The sequence below is a fragment of the Trametes versicolor genome, assembly GCF_000271585.1.
Source record: "Trametes versicolor FP-101664 SS1 unplaced genomic scaffold TRAVEscaffold_7, whole genome shotgun sequence".
Lineage (NCBI taxonomy): Eukaryota > Fungi > Basidiomycota > Agaricomycetes > Polyporales > Polyporaceae > Trametes > Trametes versicolor.
In genome coordinates this window covers 65,846-85,969 of record NW_007360327.1, presented here as the reverse complement: position 1 = coordinate 85,969, position 20,124 = coordinate 65,846, and the positions used below count along the sequence as shown (strand labels likewise).

The window sequence follows — 20,124 nt, the reverse complement described above, 5'->3', positions numbered from 1 at the left end:
CAGTGCGCCCACCAGCGCAGCGCTCGAGCGCAGTGATTGTGATTCTACCGGCCATCGTCGCCTTGAGATGGGGTTCTCTTTCTCCGTCCTCCGAGGTTCGCAGTCCTGCATCTCTCACATATAGCGACTATCGACACGCGCTCGAGCCGAGCAAAACACTGCTGCCTTAGGGACAAGAGCTCTGACCACGCTCAGCCGTCCTACCTTGTAAGTCAAGACTTGCATACAAATGCCCGCAGTAGGAACAGTGGACTGGAGGTGAGTACAGACGGTATCGTTTCATTTGACAGCCCTTGACGTTTGACATGACACAGTGCGTTGTTTCCTGCAGAGCCTTCGGTCGTAGCAGGAACTTACACATTGCTCTCGAGCCTATGTACGCCTGGGTGCATCTACACCTCCCGCTGAAAGCTGACCGCAGATAGGCTTATTCTACTATGACTTCATCATCACAATCCCTGCGGAAGTGCGGGTGTTCTGGAAGTCGCGTCTGTCCCTCGCGAGCGCCCTTTATGCGCTGGCGCGCTATGGTTTCCTCTTCAATCTAACCCTTGTCGCCCTCTTCACCGTGCGATTCACCCAAGATTCCGGACCTACAAACACAGTTCGAAGGTATGTTCCGAATTTCCCCACTCTGAAAATTTGTTTAGATCAGGACGTATAGCTGCGAATCCTTCTACACCTTCGCCGTCTTGATGAACCTGCTGAACTTTGCTAAGATATCAGGTCTGGACCTGATTGCAATGACAGCTTGTTATCTGGATTGACACTTTACTTTCTTCACGGCATAGCTTCCGTCGCTACGCGCATGTTCGCAATCTGGGGCCGCAACTGGCCATTAGCGATATCTGTCTTCTTTCTAGGACTCGTCAACCTGAATGTAGTACCGGTGGTAAGTTCTATCCCATGTCCTAACCAGATTTATACACGCTGACACTCTACGCGTGACTCATAGCTCCTTGCTCTACACTTGAGGATCGTCCTCGCACCATGGCCTATATGGAGATGCGAAGTGTTTATTCCGGACGACGAGACGGAGACGCTGGCGTTAACGTACGCACTCCACCAGCTCAAAGACTGAAGGCTGTGACTGAGCTTCGATGACCGCTACAGGGTTCGCAACGGTACATTTCACCCATATAGCAATTCTTCGCGTCACTAACACAGTTCCACAGTCCCCATCGTCATATCCGCTATCGGTATCGCGTACGAGCTGCTGTGCCTTGTCCTCACCGCATGGAAGACACTTAGCATATATCGCGCGCAACGAAGCCATGGCAGGCCGGCTACGCTGACCTCGTTACTGCTGCGCGATGGTGGGTGATGAGCGAAGGCATGCCTCGGCCAACCTCGCTGATGCATGCCCATGCACAGGCTCCGTGTATTTCTTGTATGTGCGCTAGTGGGTTCACGCCGACATCTACTCATGTATTCTAGCGTGAAGCACATAAGAAACGTACTGACCATATTATACACTGCAATTGATAGCCACAAGACGGGTGTCGATGCGATCCCTTATTCTAAAGACATGGACGCAAGAAGCTCTGTGTACCGGACATCCATCAGCCCAGTATCGCGCATGGGGCCTGAGGACAAACTTACGTTCGATGTCCGCCGTCGAAGCTGGTTCGCCAGTTGCGGTTGTGCATGCGCGCAAGATGGCTGCGTACGCCCGCTCGCCTTCCTTCTCGGGAACCCGCATAGGCTCGTCCTTCGGCGACGCACGATACCACCAATGGAGGCGAAACCGCGCCCTATCGAGAGTACCCCATTCCAGATGGCGCGCCCAACCGGGGAGGTCCTCCGTTCGGTCCTCCATGTACAAGTGCCGCGCTTTGGGCGTCGCGGACGCTCCGCCCACTGCCATCGGCCGTCGGCCTATCTGGTCCACCTCTTCGGCGATGGCAAGAACACGTAGTGTAGGCACGGCGTCGAAAACTTTCCCCGGAAGAGATGAGATGGCCTCCTTGCGGCGATACGTCGTCTGCATTCGCGTAGGCTTATCGAGCGCCGCTTCCACCCCGGTTCCAGACGAAGATGGTGAACGAACAATCAGACGGAGAGAGATCAGCGGGAGACGACTAAGCGCTTTCGGGACGTTGTCCTGCCATGGAAGATTATCATTAGTATGGTATTATGACATATGGGACTCCGGGACTCGACTCACATGCCAGACGTCAGACCAGGGCCTATACGTTTGTGGGTTGACTTCGATATCCAAGACACGCACCCCGGGTTGATAATTAGCCAGGACATCCCAGGCGGGGCTATTCTCCACCCTGAAGCAAGCGACGATGGAGATAGAACGTGGTGAGAGTGTGGGCAAGGCGAGGGGAAGGGTGGTGGGCACAAATGAGTTTTCAAACGGCGTGTCCCAGAGCCGCAGTTCGCGGACGGTGTTCAACCGATAGAGGCCGCACAAGGACATGTCTCGCGTCGATATCGCAAGGGTTTGGAGCGCAGGCCAGCGCGGCACCGGATTTGCAGGGGGGAGAAAAGTCCCGATAGGTGGCATGTCGACTGGGTAGGATACCGCGAGTCTAGACAGGTTGGGACATTGCTGCACGAGAAGGAAGTAGCTCTTGGAACAGGCATCTAGCGAGAGATCGATGATGGAGGGAAACCGGGGAGTCACCCGCGAACCTTCGGCGGTTCCCAATGGCGTATCTGTGCCGCGGAAAAGAGTCAGGGAGAGTGTCTGGAGGTGGATAAGCTGGGACAATGTCTGCAACAACGTGGGCAATCCGCGGTGTTCCTGCCCGATTTCCAACGCTTTATCTCGCAAAGTCAACACCCTGAGTGTTGTAACGGACCGTAAGGCGGAGACTATTTCGTCGTCGACCATATTGAGTTCCAGAACGGTGATGTGCTTCCAGGATTTCATAACGTCTGTGAGACGGCTCGAGTCGCTTTTGAAGAGATCCCGGAAATCCGCTGTCCATCGTAGTACACGAAGTCCACTGGCCTCTCCGAGGACGTCTGTAATGAGGGATTTCGCACCGTAGAGCGAGAGGGTACCCGATTTTCTGCCCTTCCTTTGGACGACGAAGAAAGCAGCAGGCAGGATGACGAGGACGCGTAGGTATCGAGCTCGAGGTTGAGAGTCCAAGGGCGTTAACATGTAGTCGCAAAGCTGGCGAATCATTCTAAACTCCCAGCAGGATGCCTCATGGGCCACAGCGGGTATTGCGAGCCCGTAGAACCTTTTCGAGGTGAGGGCGACATTAAGCGCGTCTTCCCCGTGGATGTAGGAGAATATCAAGAGGAGGACGTCGTCGTTGAGCTGCGAAATTCGAAAGTTCATGTCGTTCTAATCGAGACATTATCAGTAAGCAATTGCAAGTACTATGGAAGTACCTGTTCATACTCAAGAAGGAAATTGCAGCGATAGAAGCGAGGAGAATACACAGCTTCGTAGTACTAGTGAGAGCCGGCGTGGCCGCAGTACCTGCGGTCTTCAGGTTTAGGTTCGTAGTAAGCGCACGTCCGACACCGGTGACCTCAAATGGCAGGCCTAGTGATCACTGAATACCGACGACTAAAGTCTAGCCTGCTTCAAATTTGGTGACTAACAACTTGACAATAGGAAGAACGGTCTCGCATGTAGAGGAGCGACGCTCCCAGTCCGACCTCCGACGTTCCGCCAGTCCATGGTTACAAATACGTGGACGAGGCGCTCTCTATAAGCGATACATATGTACGAAAGATGGAGAGGTAGGAAGGATATCTAGCATCCTTCGGATCATCGAATTTTGTGAGCTGTAACATCAGTGGCCTGAGTCTTGAGCTGTGAAGAATGGTCTGTCGCATCAACTCCTCTATAACCCATATATGAAGCATACTGACCATATGATACACTCCATTTAATACTTTACAGGGTGTATACACCTATTCCAGAGACATGGATGCAAGAAGCTCTGTGGATCAGGTATACATCAGCCCAGTATCACGCGCGAAAATATCCTAGCACGCTCACGTTCGGTGGAGTCTGCCGTTGCAGCTAGCGAGCCAGTTGCGGTCGTGCACGCGCTCAAGATGGCTGCGTATGCCCGCTCGCCTTCCTTCTCAGGGATTGGCATAGGGTCTTCCCGCGGGGAAGCGCGATACCACCAATGGAGGCGAAACTGCGCCCTATCGAGAGTACCCCATTCTAGATGCCGCTCCCGACCGGGGAGGTCCTCTGTTCTGTCCTCCATGTACAGACGCAGTGCCATAGACTTCGTGGACGCTCCGCCCGCTGCCATCTCCCGCCGATCAACCCACTCCACTTCTTCGGCAATGGCGAGGACACGTATTGTAGACACGGCGTCGAATATCTTCCCAGGGAGAGTCGAGATAGAGAGAGTCGGGATCGCCGCAAGGCGACGATATGTCGTCTGCATCCGCGTAGGTTCATCGAACGCTGCGAACCTAGTTCCCAACGGGGATGGCGAGCACACAATTAACCGGAGGGACATCAGCGGGAGGCAACAGAGCGCTCTCGGAATGTTGTCCTACCATTGAGAAACTTAATCAGCAAGGTATTGATGCGGAACTCCGATGCTCGACGTACATGCCAGACGTTGGACCAGGGCCTTTGCATTTGTGGGTTGACTACGATATCCAAGACGCGCACCCCCGGCTGAGATTCGGCTAGGGCGTCCCAGGAGGGGCTATTGTCCACCTTGAAGCTGGTCATGATGGAAATGGAGAGTGGGGACAGGACGGACAAGGCGAGAGGAAGGATGATGGGCATAAATGAGTCTTCAAAAGGCGCATCCTTGAGTTGCAATTCGCGAACATTGTTCAACCGGTAGAGGCCGCACAACGGCAAGTCTCGCGTCGATATCGCGAGGGTCTGGAGCGCAGGCCAGCGCGGGCTGAGAGGTTCAGGGGGGAGCAGGGTCTGGGAGGGCCGAGGGTAGGCAGTGTGAGTGACCGTGAGTTTAGACAGGCTAGGGCATTGCTGCACGAGAAGCAAACAGCTCTTGGAACAGCCGCTCAGCGAGAGATCGGTGATAGATGGAAACCGGGCAACGGGTCGTGATCCGTCGGCGGCTTCAAACGAAGTATTTGGGCTGCGGAATTGATCTAGGATGAGTGTATGAAGGCGGTGAAGCTTGGCCAACGTCTTCAGCAATGTGGGCATGCCGCGATGTTCCTGTCCGGGTTCCGGCGCTTTCAAGCCTCGCAAGGTCAGCACGGTGAGAGTTGTAACAGATCGTAGGGTGGAGATTATATCGTCGTCGACCATATTGAGCTCCAAAACGGTGAGGTGCTTCCAGGACTCAATGACGTCGGTGAGACGGCCCGGGTCGATACTGAAGAGATCCTGGAAATTATCTGTCCATCGTAGTACACGGAGCCCGCGTGCCTCTCCAAGGACATCCGCAACGAGGGATTTGGCGCCATAGAGCGAGACGGTACCGGAGTCCTTCGCCTTCTTTCCCAGATTCCAGAACGCAGTAGGCAGAAAAACGAGGACACGTAGGTGGCGAGCTCGAGGTTGAGAGTCTAAGTGCGTCAACATATAATCGCAAAGCTGGCGAACCATTCCTAACTCCCAGCAGGATGCCTCATGGGCCACAGCGGAAATTGCGAGCTCATAGAACCGCTTCGAGGCGAGGGCGACGTTGAGCGCGTCGCCTCCGTGGATGTAGGAGAATATCAAGAGGAGCACGTCGTCGTTGAGCAAGATCATGTTCTGTTTCAAGTTCTGACGAGAGACAAGATCAGTAAGCAATTGCAAGTATGAAAAGCATACGGTCCTACTCCTAAATAATGCAATTGCCGCGATTGCAAGGATGAGAGAGATATAGCTTCGTGGTCCGGTGAGAATCGGCGCGACCGCAGCTTTAGGTTCGTAGTAAGCGCACGTCCGACACCGGTGACCTCAAATGGTAGGCATAGTGTTCATCAAATGCTGGCTGAAGTCGACCCTGCCTCGATCCCGGAGACTGACAACCTCAGATAGGAAATTAGGTACACATGTATGACTATATAGTATGTCCAAGCCTGATAGCATCGTCAGCAAGTGTCCGGATCCGCTCCCCCTCACTCGCCGACAGCTCCAGTAGACCCCGGCTGGACCCACCCCCGCCGTCGTGCAACACCTGCCAGTACCGGGTCGGGATGTTATTCCTGACCAAAATCTGTGTACTAGGGATTAATGGTCGCGGTATTCCGGGGTCCACCGTGTCCCCATCGATCGGTGACGCTGGCAGGGTTGCCTCGTTGGCTTCCCCGGAAGTTATTGTGACAAACCGCAAGGAGGGTATGACCGTCGCAAGCTTCCCTGGCAACTCGGCTATCGAAGAGGCAAGGAACTCCTCCAGCTGCTCCGCATCTCTGCGAAGCTGTTTATTCGGCTCGGTGTCGATTTCCATATCGTCCCCTAAGGGCATTCGAGGCGGCGGCACCGTAGACACCGAAATCGACAGGTACACGAGCGGCAGTGGTAGCAACGTGTCGTGGATGTTGTCCTGCAAAGCAAACATTCAGTCACCTATTCCCGCATGAAGGTGAACCGTCACCCGCACCAGTCTAGCTTTGTTTTCGAGCGACAACGCTGCGAACATTATCCGCAGATCCAGTATCCGCAACCGCGGCGCCAGCGCCGGCACTTGGGTCCAGAATGTCATGGGCATCTCCTCCGCGGCTATCGGGAGCGACAAGCTGACGGGCGATGTGTGCCGAAGGAGCGCGAGCAGGTTCTCGATCAGCGTCATGTTGTAGCCATCGGGGCAAAGCGTAAGACTGGAGTTTGCGATCCGCACGATGTTCGCCGTACTAACGCGATGAAGGACGGTCCCAATTTCTATGTGGCCAAACAGCGTCAGACGCTGCAGCGAGGGCCACCTCGGGCCATCGCGGAGGTGGTCACTATTGGAGGTCGAGCCGTCGTGGAGGAACGAAATCTCGAGGTTGGACAGACCGGGACAGCACTCGACCAGCTCCAGCGAGCCTGGCGAAGCAGCGGCCATCCGAAGGTCGCGTATAGATGGGAACACCACCGGGGGAAGGCCGCTGGGAGGGGGGTCAAAGTTCCACAGCTCGAGTGTGTGCAGGTTGCAGAGCGGGGCGAGCGCGCCGAGGAGCGGCGGGAGCGTCTTGGTCTCGCCATCGCTAGACAGGTCGTCGTCCTCGCTCCAAAAGTACGACAGGCGGAGGGTGCGCAGGCTCGTGCTCAGCGGCGTCTCGGACAGGCGCGCCCACGTCCAATCCGAGACCGTCGCAAAGTCCGCGGTCTCGAGCCGCTCGAGCGCCCCGAGTGCGGGTGCGATGCGCGCGTCCGCGGCCATGCAGGGGTGCAGCCGCTCGAGCATGAGGTGCCGGAGGCGGGGGGAGTGTAGGAGCATGTCGCCGATGAGGGGCGCCTGCGAGAACTCCCAGTAGTCGCTGTAGCCGAGGGTTGCGACTGTGCTTTCTGGGTAGTCGAATGTGGGCACGAAGATGCCGAGTTCCTCGAGGAAGCGGGAGCGCGGCGGAGAAGCGGAGAACAGGTAGTTGTGAAGCGCACGCAGCTCTCTTGGGCTCCCGCACCCAGCCACGGCGGCGATGCGCGGTAGGGCGAGGCCGTATAGGTGCTTCGAGCATAGCGCTACGTTGAGCGCGTCGTGTCCGTACAGGTATGAGAGGATGTGGAGAAGGACGTCGTCGTTGACAGAGTTAGGAGACATTTGTCTAGACTTGGTGTAGGATGATGTGGTATGTTCGATAGTGGTGTCGTGGTAGAGGATGGCCACAAGCTAGCGGTGTCGATGAGGCGAAGGCGAAAAGGGAGGTGTTCTGTACGCTCTCATGTGAGCGACATTTATCCACATTTCACTAGACTCACTTTAGCCTCCATTCTAACAAGGTAAGAATGCAGCCGCCGTCAGCCACATTCGAGTCTTGTCTCGAATGAAAGACCGTCCCCTCCAAAGAAAGCCACGGCGGGGGCGCGGGTCCTGGCGCGGATCAAACGACAAGACACGCAGGAGGCCCAAGCAGGCAACAAGCACTGTGAAACCGCAAACGTCGTAGATCGGGGATCTAGGTGTATGAATACAGCGCAGCCGCCCGCGGGCGACTGGGGACAGCAGTGGAACAAAGAGACGCAGCGACCCACAATGCGGAGGGATACAGTGCAGACAAGATAGATGAGCGGGGGCAGGGGAAAGAGGAGACGAGACGGGGACGGGGACGGAATTACCCAGGCCTTCAGGCAGGTATCTAACGCTACAGGTAAATGGAGACGAGACGGTGCCGACAGAGCTGGGGTGAGCAGAAACACAAAACGCGGAGGCGGATAACGGGGAGCAGTAATCTAGCAGAGCGGAGGCCATGAAGCGTACCGACTCGCTGTGGCTAACGGCAGAGCCACAGCCTATGCCCCTGGTCCCGGAGGCTGTGTCGACCCCGGCGTGTGGGCCATCCCGCTCACATTGTTGATGTAGGTACCCCAGTCGGCCCACCTGCAGACAAACACCTCTGGTCAGCGGCCACGCAAAAAGGCGCTTCACAAAGCAAGGACTCACTCAAAGCCAGTTGGGGCGGTCGACCACATGTCCAGCGTATTGTCTGCGAACGCCAACTCCTGCGCCGATATTCCAGACATAGCCGCATCCCCTCCTGCCCCGGCCCCAGCGCCCGCTGCCGCCAGGGTGTGCATCTCCTGCACGAACGGGCTGGGATAGGCCGGCCCGTCCGTCGCCGCGGACGGCGGGGGCGTCGCGAACATCTCCGAGAACCCTGACGGTCCGGGCGTGTTGAACATCGACAACACACGCGGGTCGAATGGGTTCCCGCTAGCTCCCGGCGCTGGGGTCCGTGGAGCGGAGGAAGACGCCATCGGTGGCATATGCTGTTGCTGTTGCTGTTGCTGTGTCTGCTGTGGTTGCTGTTGCTGAGCCTGTGGTTGCTGTTGCTGAGCCGGCGCGGCACCCTGAGCCCATTCCTGCGGGTAGTTTCCGCTGAAACCAGGGTGGAGCGGCAGCCGACCGAGCTCTTCGGTGTGCACCGGGAGCGCAAAGAACGAGCTCCCGCCGTTGCCAGCATTCGGAGTGGGCGTGGCGGCGATCTTCTCCGAGTCGGACGTAGCGGGCTGTGACTGCGATGGCGTGCGCAGCGGTTGTGCGAAAGTGGCGGAGGCGAGGGAAGTACTCTCCTTCGGACCCGTGCGTCTGCAGTTCACCATCGGGCGTGTGCTGTCTACTGGCACCGACGGGGGTGGCGAATCAAAGCCGTGGTGGCTGGGAGTCGCGATAGGGCTGTCTGAGTCACGCTCGCGCTTGTTCGGAGCCGGCGAGGCTTGCGGGAGCGGGAGGTCTCCAACAGACGCCAACTCGTAAAGGATATCCCTACATTTTGAATGTTAGCTGGTAGCTTTAAAGCGTATACATGTCACATAAACGCACCATAGTCGCCCAGCAGTGTGCCAACTGTAAGACAACGAATTTCAGCGGCGAGCGGTGACAGGGTAAAATCATACAGCACTCACTGAGCCTCCAGCAGCTTGAGCATCTTCATGCACTTGTGCACGTCCGCCATCTCCTTCGCAGGGTCCGTCGAGAGCCCGGAGCGCTTCCCGCCCCAGATGTTGAGCAGCAGCACGATCCCAGCAGTGAACAGCGACATCTGGTTGAAGTACGTGACCCCAGCGCGCTTGTACTGCAGGTCGAGCACGTGGATGCACGAGCGCGCGGCGTTCGTGCAGATCGCGAGCGACGGGAAGGAGAGCGGGGACGGCTTGCGCGGGGACGGGATGAACGGCCGGTGCACTGCGATCTGCAGCTGGTAGTAGTGCGCGTACAGGTTCGCGGACTGGTTCAGGAAGAGCACGTTCTCGCGGTTCGGGTCCCACCGCACTGCGCCGCAAGCGTGAACACGGTTAGATGTGCAGAGCGATAGGGCGGAAGGGACATACAGTGGTCAGGGACGGAGTCGATCCATTTGTTGAGGGCGGAGTCGAGTTCAGCGACGATATGCTGCTCCCACTGTTGCCCCACGAAGCCAAGGAGCGCCTTCGATTTGTTGATAGAGTACTATACGACGAAGCAGGTACACGCGCACCGGCCGGGGCGACTCGTCAGCTCTCGGCGACTGCGCTCGCGGCGACACGCAAACGGCGGGTACTCACGATCGTCCGCAGCGCGAACGCGAGGATCTGGTGCAGGCGGATGTAGCAGTTGAAGAACGCGATGCTCGACGGCGTGCCCGGCGGCTGCTTGAACGCCTGCTCGGGGTCCGGGTGCATCCAGTACTCGTCGTCGCACTCCGTCGGCAGGTCGAGGTCGAAGCTGCGCAGGGCCGGGTAAGCAAGCAAGTCAGACCGCGCGGAAGGGTGATCCTGATGTCTGGGCGGTTGGGGCGGTACTCACTCCTCGTCTTGGATCGCGCACGGCCGTCCGAGGGCGAAACTCGCGTGTCGGTCCATCGCGACAAGAGTCCTGTCAGCGTGAACCGATCGTGAGTGGCTGATCTGCACCCGCCAAAAATCCGAGCATCACCAGAAGGCACGCCGCCACAGTTCCTCCTCCATCGTCGGCGTCGTGCTGTACACCTTCTTCCGATGGGCGCCTACATCCTGGGCCATGCGGATACCGATTCCGATGATAGTCCAGCACGCTTGCGGTGCAGACGTTCCTTGCAGGAAACTCGCCGTAAGCTGTGCGGCGGCGAATCACCGTCCGGATAGAAGACGGAACAGGGAAGGACGGGCGTGAGGGCGTGTTCGCACTGCGGCGCGGGCGCAGGTGACGTACCGCATATATTTGGAGGTCGTACAGGCGCGGGGGCGCGAGCAGCGACTTGCGGACCATCTGCACCTGCTGGAACCACTTCCAGCCGGAAGATTGCGTTGTGTCGTAGCCCTCGAGGAGCACGCGCGGGTCGTCTGTGAAGCGCGCGCCGTTCGCGCACACGAGCAGCACGGTCGAGCCGAAGCCCTCGTCGTGGAGGTGCAGGCCCTCCTTGATCGCCTGCTCGAACGTCGGCCGGTGCAGGAGCGGCATGTAGCAGTTCATGTACTGGAAGTACAGCCCGACCAGTTTGTCGAGCAGATCTGGGGGCGGGAAATCCTTGTGTGGTGGGATCTCGTCGTGCACTGTGGAAGTCAGCCACTGCGCGGCCGTGTGTCAACTCAGGGTGGCTATATCGGCGTCTTGCGCACACGCACGGGATGCAAACTCCAATGCAGCTGATCGCGCCGAAGCAGTACATTGTGAGCTTCCGGGTCAACCGTCGGCGGGAGGTGGACGCCCGCGTACTCATGTTTGAGGTCCATCGCGGTCTGTATGAAGAGCAGGCTGCTAGACTTGCCGTGATATCGCATCGCGCTTGGGTGCACGGACATCTTCTGGAGCTTCGCAACTATGTTCCTTTGCGCGATGACTTCATCGTCGCTCGGGTCGAGGTCGTCCGAGTCGACGCCTGCCGGAGTGGCGAGCGCGGGTGGCGAGGCAATCACGGAGGACGAAGGTTGGCCTGGGATGCCGTACCCCGACTTGCCCGCGCCTGCACCCGAAGACTCACCGTTCCGCTCGCGGTCAGCTATCCATGCATCCCGGTCGAAGTTTCCGCCAAGTTCTTTCGTGAAGTCCGCGTTCGGACACAGCTGCACACGATGACACACGCGCGCAATAAAAAGAGCAGGCGTTAAGCAGCCGTGGCGTCACTATTCCGCGCGATCGCGACGGGCGGACAGGGGACGGGGAAGCGCACCTTGTTCAGCAACTTCTCCATCTTCTCGAGCCGGGTCTCGAGACTCTCTACGTAGCTGCGAACGGACACGCATGACTCATCCGCCTTGCGGCGCACTTCTGCAGGCTTACTCACCCTTTGGGGGGCCCACGCTTCTACAGAAGTCCGGGGGCGCTGAGCATTGTCCGGGCCCGGGATATGCGGGCGGCGCACGCACCTTCGCGGCCTCGATGTACGTGCATTCGAGGCGGTAGGACACGCAGTTCGAGCAGCGGTTGCTGGGCATCGTCGCGCCGTCGCCTGTGCAGTGGGAAGGAGGTCACGGCCCGCCCCAGAAGGAGGCATCGCACGGAGGGGTACGCACATCGGACTGGGCGGAGGCGGGCGCGGTGAGTACGTATGGACCAATGGGAGCGGGCGTGATGGGGAGCGTACTTTTCTTGCGCCTGCACATGTCGCAGGCCCGCTGGATCCTGCGCTTCTTCGCGTTCTGCGCGGAGTCGCCGTCATTGTAGTCTTCCTCGGGCGACGACATCGGCGGCTGCTCCTGTCCGTGTATTGTGTGTGGGTGCGCTGCAGGCGGTGGTCGGGTGGGCGGAGAGGAGACGGGCAGGGAGGGGGGAGCGTGGCGCGGGCGAGTGAGAAAGTCGAGGAGAGACGAGGAGGAGGAAGGAGAGCGGGAATAGCGGGATGCTTAGACGCGTTCGCCCGGCACGATCGCCCCGGCGCCTGCGAGCCGTATATATCCCCCTCTCTCGCCCCCGCCGCGCCAATCTCGTCCGCGCGGTGAATAATCGAGTATCGACCCACCACCACCGAGCGAGCGGGCCTGCTGCAGCTATCGGGGCGTGCGCGCACCGCATTTTGACTCGGCTGAATGGGCACAGTCAGGACCCCTGAAAATGCCTATAGTAGGCCGTCCGGTAGACGCTCGTCATCCGGACGGCGTTTGAGAAAATTTGGCCAAATGATGGGTCAAAGTCCGGACAAAATGACCCTCAAAAGGTCACCTAGCCGGCCGGACTTCCCGGACAGCGAGGCCTCTGGGCTCCCTCGGCCAGGCCCAGAGTCCGGACACCACCGGGGTCAGACTGATGGGCCCCCTTAGGAGGGGTGTCCGGCCTCCGGGGTTCCCGGCTTATCCATCATTATCAGCCGTGAAAGAACCATTGTTGATAGGACTTACTACTCACTGTAGTGTACTTGACGTTTGTAAGTTCTCGGCTAAGGTATGTTAGAACGCGGCGTAGCAATTCGGCGGGCGCTTCGAGACTGCATACGCATTATCCTATCCCTAGAGATTTTCTGTATTGGGCACACCTTCCAGCCTCACTTTAGAGGTAGATTTGGACGTCTAATGGCTGCAAATCGCAAAATAATGTCCGTTTGAAGACGATGGCGGCGCGCCGGGAAAAAAATTGCGGTTTTTAGAGGCCGGCCAGGAAATCCGGACACCTCCCCGGCCCCGAAGGGGCCGGACGGAAAATCCGGACACCACCGAGCAAAAACGGCATCCTGGTCGCGAGTCCGGACAAATTAGGCCAAAACCTCGAAAATATCGACCGGACACGGAGGGCCAAAATCATGGGCGTCTACCGGACGGCCTACTATAGGCATTTTCAGGGGTCCTGCACAGTCGCCCCGTGCACCGTGCGGAGGCGACGCGGAGTCGCGGCGGCGGGCTGCGAAGCTTCTCGATGACTCCTCCGACGAGCGCGAGCCAGGGGCCGCTGCGAGTCCGAGTCGATCCATGTCTCCGACCCTGCGCGATGCCGTGGGGGCCACGAAGGCCTCGGAGCGGAGGTGAGAACACGTTTGCGCGTTCGTGCACGCCCGCAATCACCTGCCTCCCGCGGGCCAATCCGCACTCGTGCTCGGGTGCGCTGCCTGGATGACGAGCAGCTTCTCAGAATCGCAGATGCCAGAGATCACCACTTCCGGCGCGATAGCGGCTGCCTTTGCATCCAGACCATCGCAAACACTGGGGTGCGGCACCTGCGCACCGTACCAGTGCCCCAACGCATCGCGCATCAAGGTACACGGGCGGACACGTAGTGCATAGGGGCCCGGAACACGTACTTGCGGGGAAAAGGATGAGATAAACACGCAGCGGGCGAGCGCGACGACGGAATACCATTAGCCAGGGCGAATATATGTACTACGGACGCAGACAGTACCAGTACAGAATATATACACACTATGTAATGCGACGGGTCACGGAGCGCGTGCGTGCATGCATGCGGGGGGCCAGGGGGATACACATTCCAGAGCACGAAACGCATATGCATATGCATGGGGAGGGGGAATACGTCCATTGCCAGAGCGCGGGAAGTCGATGAGGGACCGGCGCGCGGGCGCAGGGTGTGGGGACACTCCGGAGTGCCGTGGAGCAGAGGAAGCGGCGGCCCTGCGTGTGCGACGGCCGAGATAGGCTTGGGGGATAGCGTAGCGTAGGACGGACCTTAGGGTAAGTAGAGTACAAGTCTGCGACGTCGTCGAGACCGCATGCGATGGAGGATCGAACGAGACCGATGCGTATGCGTATGAGGGGAGCCGGACGAGAGGAGACGGGGGACCGATGATGGATTGAATGCCGGGTTGCCAGTGGCTGAGTGTGATGCGCGACGCCGGAGACCAGGGGACCGAGCAGGGAATAAACGTGAACGAGAGGAGACCGCCGAGGCGCATGGGAAACAGCGAGCAGAGCAATATGCGGATGCGGGATGTTGTGGTTGTTGAAGATGAAGATGCGGGGGATAATAGTACACCGTGGATGAAGGAAACCCGAAAGAGATTTTATATACCAAGCGGCAGGACCGTGGAGCGACCCCACCGCTGTTGACGCGAACTGGGCACGAGCGCGAGCGCACGTACAAGGGGCGAGTATTACCACCCCGAATAGTGGTAGTCGTCCGCCCAGCTGCGGTTCCGCGCCATTGCTGCCCGCCGCCGCTCAGCATGGTCCTCCGTATTGAGCTGCTGCCCTTGGAACTGGCCCTGGACTTGCGGATCGCCCGTGCTGGCACGCTTCGATGCAGGCGGCTGCTGTGCGGCTGCCGGTCCGTCCCCGTTCATCGAGGTCATCGGCCTCAGCGCGTTGCCAAGCACGCCGCGCGGCTTCCTGTTGCTCACTTGCCGCTCCCACAGCAGGTTCCGCCGTAAGCTCTCCGAGAGCTCCGTCTGCAGCATCTGGCGCCGCGTCGTGCGCGGTGTCATCGGCGGCGCGGGCGGGGGCAGGTTGTACGGGTGATTCAGCGGGATCGGGGCTGACGCAACGGCGGTCAACCCGGATCGCTCGCCCCTCTGCTGCATCTGCGGGTGCGGGTGCTGAGGCAGATGCTGGTGCTGTTGAGGCTTCTGCTGAGAGAGCAAGCCGCCGCGATCCGAGCTCCGCCTCCGATTCGGGTCCGCGAGAGCGGCGAGCTTCTGCTGGGCGAGACTCCGCGAGACCTGGATGGTATCGTCAGGGTTCTCGTCCTCGCTCTCGGTGTCCTCCAGCTCTTCCTCTTGCGGGCGGCCCTTCAACCTATAGCCGCCTCCAGGACGAACAGCAGGCTCCGCGGGAGTGACGGGCGCCTGCGCAGTGACCTGCGCGGCGAGCGGAACCGCCACCGAACTCTTGCTCATCTGCAGCTTCGATGCGGGAGCTTGCCGCGCCAGGTGCGACATATCCTGCGTCGACCGCGTTGACCGGTACGGGTGGTTGGGCGGGAAGATGCCCGGATCAGGGTTGAGCAGCTGCGATAGCAGCCCAGACGGTGCCCTGTTCAGGTTCGAGTACGACCGCTTTGGCACCTTCGCGAACATGTCGCGTTGGCGCTGGGCCTCCTCCGCGGCGACGCGCAACCGCGCCTCTTCCGCCGCCTGCGCCTTCGTCTTGCCCTTCTTGGCCTTGCTGCGCTCTTCCCCGCTGTCTGCCTCGGACGCCCAGTCCGAGTCGTTCTCGGTGTCCGTTGTGTCGTACTCAGATGACGTGCTTATCATGATCCCACGCCGCTGTTGCGACGGCCCCGCGCGACTAGTGCTAGCTTGTGGCGGGGGCGCCTGCTTCGCGGGAGGCGCGGGGCTTGATGGCCGCGTCCGAACGACGGCGTCGCCATTCTGGCTCGGCGCCTTCGTCGAGGGGCCCCCGCGGGAGCCGTTGGACGACGTCGAGCCAATGTTGAACGCTGCCTTCTTCGGCTCAGGGGCGGAAGCTTTCTTCTGCTGCGAGGCCTGCCTGACCCCGTGCGAATGCAGCCGCTGCAGCGCTGGCCTGACGGGCACGTGTCGCTCCTTGCTCTTGCGCACCTGGACGCGTGGGCGTTTCGCCGCAGCAGCGCTGGGACCTGCCACCTCCGACTTCGCGTGACTGGACGTGACGCTGCTCGGACTCTGTGGCTTGGTCTCCGAGGAGTTCAACGGTGCGCGCTCGGGGGACTCCACCTCCGGCGAGCCAGTATCCTGTAGGAAGAACCGGCGGTCAGACGCCTTGAGCGTCTCGTCATTGAATGCCTTGGTCTTGGAAGCGGTCTGCCCTGCCGAAGCCGAAGGCTGCTTCGACGTAGACGAGGAAGCAGCCAGCGGTTGCGGCGTCGGTGCGGCGGTAGGCGGAACGGACTGCTGCGACGAAGCCGGCATGGGTACGATAGTCGCCGATACGAGGGATCGTGCCGGTAGGGGCGGCAGAAGATGTGTGGATGTGTGGGCGGCAGCTGTCAGATTGGGAGGGTGGGACAGATGAGGAGTGGCCGGCGGCGTCGGATGCGGGGTTGGATTGACGACCACAACGCGGGGAAATGATGTCTCGCCCGGCTGGGAGGAGCTGGGGGGTAGATGTACACTGGGAAGCGAGGCGACGATAGGCTTGGGCTGAACGATGATGGGGTGCCGTGCAAGCTTCTTCTCGCTGTCGACGTCGACTTTGCGAGGAAGGATGTCCAAGATCATTTTCCCTACTCCGATATTGGAGTGGGACTTGCGCCGTTCCATCGGGGCGCTCACTGTACTGATAGTACTGAGGCGGCGCCCTCCCGACAAAGCACTCGGCGGCGGGTGGTTGCCGTGCCAGGAGAATGCTTGCGAGATATCAGTGGAAGGTGTAGGCGGTGCCTGGCATAGATGTGCTGGTAGAGGGAGTTTGGTCAGCAATGGACCGCTATTGACTCGGAGAGGGCGAGTAAATGCATACACTGCTGAACGCCGAGACCGTCTTCGGAGATAGGAGTAATGGGAGAGGGGCTCCTTCGGTCTGAAAGAGATGGCGACAAAGAGCCAGGAGAAGACGCAGGAGAGGACTGAGCGGAGGCCATCTCCCGGTACCAAAGACGCCAAGAGATGTTCTCGAGACGACGGCCGTCTTTGAGCGACTCTTTGCACTTGGTGAACACTTTGTTCGAAGAGGTGAGCTCGGAGGAGATGAACAAAGCGTCGCGGAGGTACGCACATATCCAAAGGCCACACAGGGCGTCTTCCCCCTCCAAGTCCTTGACTACATCCGCGGCGACGGATAAGATCGGGGACGGAAAGGAGGAGAGCATTGTGTCGAGGATGTCCAGGATGACAGAGCGTAATGGTACAGCGAGAGAAAGAGAGCGCAATGAGAGAGAAAGCCGGGAGACGGACTATGATGTACAGCAGGAGAAGGGCGATATGCAAGGGGGCGTCGGGCGAGGGTATGTCGCCTGGAAAGGTACCGCCGGCAGAGAGGACCGGAAGACGGTCGGAAGAGAGCTCTTGCTAGAAGGTCGCAAAAAAAGCGGGGCGACAGGGGAGGGGTGGACAGAGTCCTCCGAGAGGGGAGGAGGGGGAGATGATGGGGTCCAGGAGGGAGGAGGAGGACGGAGTGTGGACGGAGTGGGAGGGAGGGAGGCAGATGGCAGACCAGATCAGTCTGAGATTCGCCCGCCTGGACAAGACGCCCGTCCCTGGGCCAAAGAGACGGCCCGGCCTCCGCACGTTGCCTCTTTCGGCGACCGTCACCCAATGCGATTTTCCCGAGGAACTGTTCCCGCCCCGACCCGGCTCTCCCCGACGATCACATGCCAGTCCAGCTCTGCGCGAGGCGTCCGCCCGCTCTCCCATGACCCACACGCGTTCCCTCCCAAACATATCGCAGGCACACCCCAACGCTGCTGTCGAGCGAGTGAATGCATGCAGCGAGCCTGTCGCCCAAACCAGACTTCAAACGCCCCGCTCGCCTTCGAACAAACGCTGTGTGATCCGACCGAGTGCGAACCCTCGCCTCCCTGTGCACCTCCCCGCGTCACCATCTTTGTATTTTGGGCCAATCTGCACGCAGCGCCGACATCCGAGAACATGGCCGGCTTGCATGCACACTCGCTGACGTCTTCGCCTTCTGCCCGCCCCCTGGCCGAACGCTGTCGTGCAATGCATCAACACTCTTTCCAACCGCACGTCTCCAAGAGCACACCCCAAGGTTCCGCCCAATCCGTCCGTCCGTCCGCGCCGATATCAACCTCCGGGGCCCCGCATCCAATCAGTGCGGGCGTGCGGCACAGCAACTGCGGTCTGCCCGCGCACCCAAAGGCACTGAACCTGCGCTCGCCGCTGCTGTCTTGATTACAAGGCACGGCGGAGGAACCTCTGAAGAGCGACGAGCTTGTTCTGAACTCCCGCCTCAGGCGCTACGAAGGCCATCCGAGGCCTATCGCCGTCGCTTGCGCTCCCCGCCTCACGACACGCCCTCCAGGCTCTAGACGCATCCAATGATATCGCGACGCGCCCAACCACTTACGTGCGTGATAATCCCCATTATAGCAACCCCGCCCCCGCCCCCGGGCCCACCTCCTCGTCCTGCCCACCACCGTGCTCGCCGGACGGGCCGCGGGGCTGCAAGTAAGTACCTCCGGAGTCCGATGTCTCACTTTGTCTGCCTCCGTCGCTCGCTTCCGTGCGCTCTGTCCTTCCGCTCCATCCTCCACTTGGTTAGAAGCCCAATCTGTGGCGAATTCGACCGCCGTCAGTCCTACCTCCCCAGCATGTCCCCGGCTTGCGGCGCCCACCGCGACCCGTCACCCCCCTTTCCGCCACCCCCCAATGCGCCCGGACATGTGAGCAGCCCTATGTCGCCTCCCCGTCCCACGCGTGCGCCCGCCAACGAACACGCCCTCGCGCGTTCCCGCCAACACCCATCGTGTGATCTTATCGCCCGGCAGAACACCCGCACGCACTCTCGCGGTGACCAGCAACATGAGAGCGCACGCCCGCGCGCCCTGTGGGAGGGCCCCGCCTGCCTTCCCGAAGAAGCCTAAATACAATCACGCAGCCCCCCGCCAATCCGCGCGCCCCGCTTCGCGGTGCCGTCCACGTTGTGTGCGTTCGGGCTCGACGACGCGAAGGAACGCGAAGCCCCCGATCGCGCAAGGCCTTGCGAATTCTTCGAATTCTGCCCAAGTCCCCGATCACGAATTCGACCGCCTCTCGAGTCTTCCGTCGCGCACCGAATGCAATGCACTGGCCGACCGGCCGGCTGTCCCTCTGACGTCTTTGCATGGCCTGAAGTTGTGCCCTACACATACCCGCGCGCGATAGGAGCTCCGGCGTCGAGCCCGCGTCCAGCGCCCCCAAGCCTCGTCTCGTCTCAATCTCGTACATTGACAGCGCGGAACACGCCCCCGCTGCCTCGCCCCCGCCGCCCCGCGCCGGCGCTGGGGCTCTTCCGAGGCAAGCGACGGAGGCATATGGCCACGCGCTCGGCTATCGCTGCGCGGCAAGCGAGTGTTGTGGGTCCACCCCGTCCTGGCCAAGGCCTGCGTCGTGCTGGAGACCGATCGCGCTGCGGATCGCGCAACGGGCGTCCCTGCGAGAACGGTCGGCGCGCGTGCGCGTGGCGGTCTGCCGCCGTTTCAGCTGCATCTGCGAGTGTCATGCGCGTATGTTTGCCGTCGCGTCCAGGCGGCCGGCGTCCGTGCACCGACGGGGTGGAGGCTGCGCTGGGCGAGGGCGACGGGAGGCTGGCTTGTGATATGCGGATGCAGCGGTGTGTGGTTGTTGCGGACGGGGTGTGGGCATTGACGTGAAGCTTGAAGGTTCTTGGGCGAGTTCTGGCTGGAGCGGACCGTTCCTCAAGGGCAGGCCCATGCATGTGCGGAAGTCAGGACTGTCGATGACGTCGGACAGTGTTCGCCCTGGGCGTCGTTCCGGTGTTTGTCATGGGTAAATGCGTCCTCAGGGACGCGCCATACGTGCCTTGCGACTAACATACACCGATATTCCGGCATTTCGTAGGCACAGCAACGAGGCGGACGTCTTCACACTTCCATGTTCCAAGCATCCCAGGTGCAATGGCGGCATTTCCTGGAACCCTCCAGCTCCACTGCCAGTCCCCCGTCTCCTGCAAACACTGGTGAACTCTACAAGCTCTCTGACTTTGTGCCACCCGGTAGGCCGTTTGAACTCTGTATTTTTGGACTGCACCGTGCAGCGCCATCCCGGCCTTAACGTGTATATCTCACACCCCAG

General features: G+C 60.0%; 6 protein-coding genes across 6 annotated transcripts; 1 reads left to right on the top strand and 5 right to left on the bottom strand.

Moving 5' to 3' along the window:
• Nucleotides 1-229: 229 nt before the first annotated feature.
• On the top strand, nt 230-1,403 carry TRAVEDRAFT_48194 (uncharacterized protein; the record flags this gene model as incomplete). The annotated part of the gene is made up of 9 exons (XM_008041057.1): nt 230-258; nt 315-376; nt 426-612; nt 656-726; nt 792-892; nt 956-1,053; nt 1,114-1,124; nt 1,176-1,316; nt 1,375-1,403. 9 exons carry the CDS (start codon nt 230-232, stop codon nt 1,401-1,403), a joined length of 729 nt encoding a protein of 242 aa, XP_008039248.1.
• A 64-nt stretch (nt 1,404-1,467) lies between these two features.
• On the bottom strand, nt 1,468-3,304 carry TRAVEDRAFT_65113 (uncharacterized protein; the record flags this gene model as incomplete). The annotated part of the gene is made up of 3 exons (XM_008041257.1): nt 1,468-1,544; nt 1,603-2,104; nt 2,168-3,304. The coding sequence occupies 3 exons, from the start codon at nt 3,302-3,304 to the stop codon at nt 1,516-1,518; spliced, it is 1,668 nt and encodes a 555-aa protein (XP_008039448.1). The 3' UTR covers nt 1,468-1,515.
• A 584-nt stretch (nt 3,305-3,888) lies between these two features.
• Nucleotides 3,889-7,658, bottom strand: TRAVEDRAFT_48192 (uncharacterized protein; the record flags this gene model as incomplete). Its single annotated transcript, XM_008041056.1, has 5 exons — nt 3,889-3,917; nt 3,977-4,493; nt 4,553-5,695; nt 6,174-6,461; nt 6,519-7,658. 5 exons carry the CDS (start codon nt 7,656-7,658, stop codon nt 3,889-3,891), a joined length of 3,117 nt encoding a protein of 1,038 aa, XP_008039247.1.
• Nucleotides 7,659-8,347: 689 nt separating this feature from the next.
• Nucleotides 8,348-12,196, bottom strand: TRAVEDRAFT_125896 (uncharacterized protein; the record flags this gene model as incomplete). The annotated part of the gene is made up of 14 exons (XM_008041256.1): nt 8,348-8,435; nt 8,499-9,124; nt 9,176-9,320; nt 9,378-9,401; nt 9,461-9,827; nt 9,887-10,004; nt 10,100-10,259; nt 10,341-10,409; nt 10,470-10,627; nt 10,725-11,081; nt 11,138-11,575; nt 11,683-11,757; nt 11,813-11,961; nt 12,097-12,196. The coding sequence occupies 14 exons, from the start codon at nt 12,194-12,196 to the stop codon at nt 8,348-8,350; spliced, it is 2,874 nt and encodes a 957-aa protein (XP_008039447.1).
• A 2,351-nt stretch (nt 12,197-14,547) lies between these two features.
• On the bottom strand, nt 14,548-16,632 carry TRAVEDRAFT_20847 (uncharacterized protein; the record flags this gene model as incomplete). The annotated part of the gene is made up of 1 exon (XM_008040841.1): nt 14,548-16,632. One exon carries the CDS (start codon nt 16,630-16,632, stop codon nt 14,548-14,550), a length of 2,085 nt encoding a protein of 694 aa, XP_008039032.1.
• A 152-nt stretch (nt 16,633-16,784) lies between these two features.
• On the bottom strand, nt 16,785-17,180 carry TRAVEDRAFT_126056 (DUF1752-domain-containing protein; the record flags this gene model as incomplete). The annotated part of the gene is made up of 2 exons (XM_008041255.1): nt 16,785-17,029; nt 17,087-17,180. The coding sequence occupies 2 exons, from the start codon at nt 17,178-17,180 to the stop codon at nt 16,785-16,787; spliced, it is 339 nt and encodes a 112-aa protein (XP_008039446.1).
• Nucleotides 17,181-20,124: the final 2,944 nt, after the last annotated feature.